The 2,500-nt window shown below is 37.9% G+C and overlaps 1 protein-coding gene across 2 annotated transcripts in view; it reads right to left on the reverse strand.

Moving 5' to 3' along the window:
• ntrk2a (neurotrophic tyrosine kinase, receptor, type 2a) overlaps nucleotides 1-2,500 on the reverse strand; it is a 71,932-nt gene that overhangs the window by 66,995 nt on the left and 2,437 nt on the right. For both annotated transcript variants that reach the window (XM_084468643.1, XM_084468644.1), the window contains exons 2-4: nucleotides 2,003-2,077; nucleotides 644-715; nucleotides 1-33 (exon numbers count right to left, since the gene is read on the reverse strand). The exon at nucleotides 1-33 is cut by the window's left edge and continues 36 nt beyond it. In XM_084468643.1, the coding sequence (XP_084324769.1) occupies nucleotides 1-33; nucleotides 644-715; nucleotides 2,003-2,077 (180 nt within the window). The remainder of the gene's footprint in view (nucleotides 34-643; nucleotides 716-2,002; nucleotides 2,078-2,500) is intronic.

Here is a 2,500-nt window from a genome sequence, read left to right on the forward strand (position 1 = left end):
GACAGCGAGGAAAGGTTATTGTCTTTGAAGTTCCTGGAAAATTAGATCGAAAAGAAATAAATAAAATTCAGGGAAACGCCTGGTTATGTTACAGGGAGTGGGACCTTCAGATTACAAGTTGATCAGATTCTCATTAAAATGTTCTGCCTCTAAGCACTGTGATGACAATTAACATGACGCAGTGCAGCAACTACCTTTCTGAAATCCCTTTTAGTCCCAATTGAGACAGTGAAGGCTGAAATAAGCCTTATTGTGCATCAAGTACTTTAGTTTCATATTTACTCAAATATATCTTGATGCCGACTCATCGTTACCAGTGAACAAAATATATTTTCCACTAATTGAAGGAACCGTTTATTGTTGCATTATTTTGATCTTAAGACAATTTGCAACTTATTTTTATATGACACAGAGAATATAATTTTTTTTTCATTGAGGTCTATAAATTCCAAAGATAATTCCTGTGACACAAGTACATCTTCCATTGATTGGGCTTTTTCAGGTCTCTACCCAATAGCAACCTTTTGTTTTAAACTCTGTTTCAATCCGGTGTTGTCGATGTAGCCAGTGTTCTATTCGCTGATCTCAACTGATCCATTGACAAAATGAGAGAAATAGTAAGAGAGAGCCTTTTTTTGCTTACAGGTACTGGAGTTTGAGGTTGTTCTGAAAGGCCAGTCTGGACACATACGTTAGCCTGCTGTTGGTCACCGTTCTAACACAAACAAACAAACAAATTTCCACTACAATTATAATTGAATAGTCAATAAACTGCACAGCAATAATGAAGATTTAAAAAAAAGCAGAATGAAACAATATTTTGGACTAGACGGTATTCGAAAGGAACAGCACACAACATTCATTGATGCTATTTGTCTTCATGTTTATGGCAGTTAAATACAGGAATCAGTGGTTGAAAGATTGGTTATTATACAGCAAGAGTAAGGACTGGCATTACAATAAACTACGTTCCTGATTTATTGTGGGACGCAGAGCATTCAAGTGCAACAAATGCTTATACAAAGTTGTTATTTAATTAGCTCTGCCGGGTATATTAAATGTCTTGGGATTGATTATTCCTTTGTGGTTACAAGTGTTTCAGCATTGTGTCTGGGCACGAATTACAACTTACAAGGTGATACAATCAATTAATATGTGATATCCTATATACTGATTTCCACTGAAATGAGTGTGTGTGTTGTTTGGACTGAATCATATACTAGATCCTTCTTCCTCTGAAGCAAATACATATTGTGTGTGCTACTGACCATGAGGTCTTTGAAGGTTTCCAGCCATCTGGTTCCAGAACATGACAGACAAGTGTACACTTGAATTTAGCAAAGAAGGTACAGTAGGCCCAGCTGTATCCACTATCGTTATGCTGTGGTCTTGTGATGTGTTTTAATTTCCTGTAGATCACTGATAATATATGCATTATATAAATTATAGATGTGTGATAAATAAAGGCCAAGGATAGATTATCCTTTGAATTGAAACAATATTTAATTATAATACCACACAAAAAATAAAAAAGATACGAGAATAACAAGCACTTTAGACCATGCATACGTGCTCTCTGATTAAGCAAAATATTTATTTCCTTGAATTGTATACTTGAATGGGTTAGGGTTAATAATCATGTTCCAGATTAAAGTCACAGCGTATACCATCGAGGGACAATGGGGACACTTAATAATGGTTCTGTCCATTCTAACAAGCTGTGCAACTGCGTGACACAAACTAGCGTAGCTCGGTTGGCCCGGTGGAGTGAGTGGGGTTGAGTGGGGGTGAGGGGGGGTTTGGGAGTGTCTATAGTATGATACGTAAACAAAGAGAGGGTTACGGGCTGGCCAGCTATTTTTATTTGTAGAATATATCAGAATATATATATAAACACTATCGATCGGCATTGACTACAGATATATCCAGGGTCGCTTTGAGCTACGAGCTATTCAAAATTTTACACAATGCATCTTTAATTCCAAGTTCGTTTGCCACTCACAGATTGCGGAGGTTCTTGTAGAGGTGCAGGTCTTTGTCGTTGATGGAGGAGAAGCCACTCTGATTGGCGATGTAGCTGTCCGGGGGAAAACACACAACATGTGTTACTATATGTTTCTCAACGGATGACAGATGAAAAGTGAATGAGGCTTTAAACAGAGGTCTATCAGTATCCCTTAATATCGGTGAATGGGTGATAATTATGGTCTGTCTGTGTGCTGTTGCTTTATGTTGACCACGTAGGCCTGTGTGGGGACATTTGTCGTGATCGTCGGCCACTGGTTTGTTGTTAGACAAGAGCCAAGTGTCGTTTTTAGCGGACTAGACAATTAGGTTATTAGGTTGTTCTGCTGGTTCATGAGCTTTTCAAGAGCAAGGCAAGGGCACACACGGAATGAATGCCTTTGTTTCTTTGTTTGTTTCTTGTCTGTTTTAATTCTGAGTCCGGTTATCTTATGTAAATTAGAAAATACCTCCACGATAAGGAGACTTAAAGATA

The sequence above is a fragment of the Micromesistius poutassou genome (assembly GCF_964030765.1).
Source record: "Micromesistius poutassou genome assembly, chromosome: 5".
Lineage (NCBI taxonomy): Eukaryota > Metazoa > Chordata > Actinopteri > Gadiformes > Gadidae > Micromesistius > Micromesistius poutassou.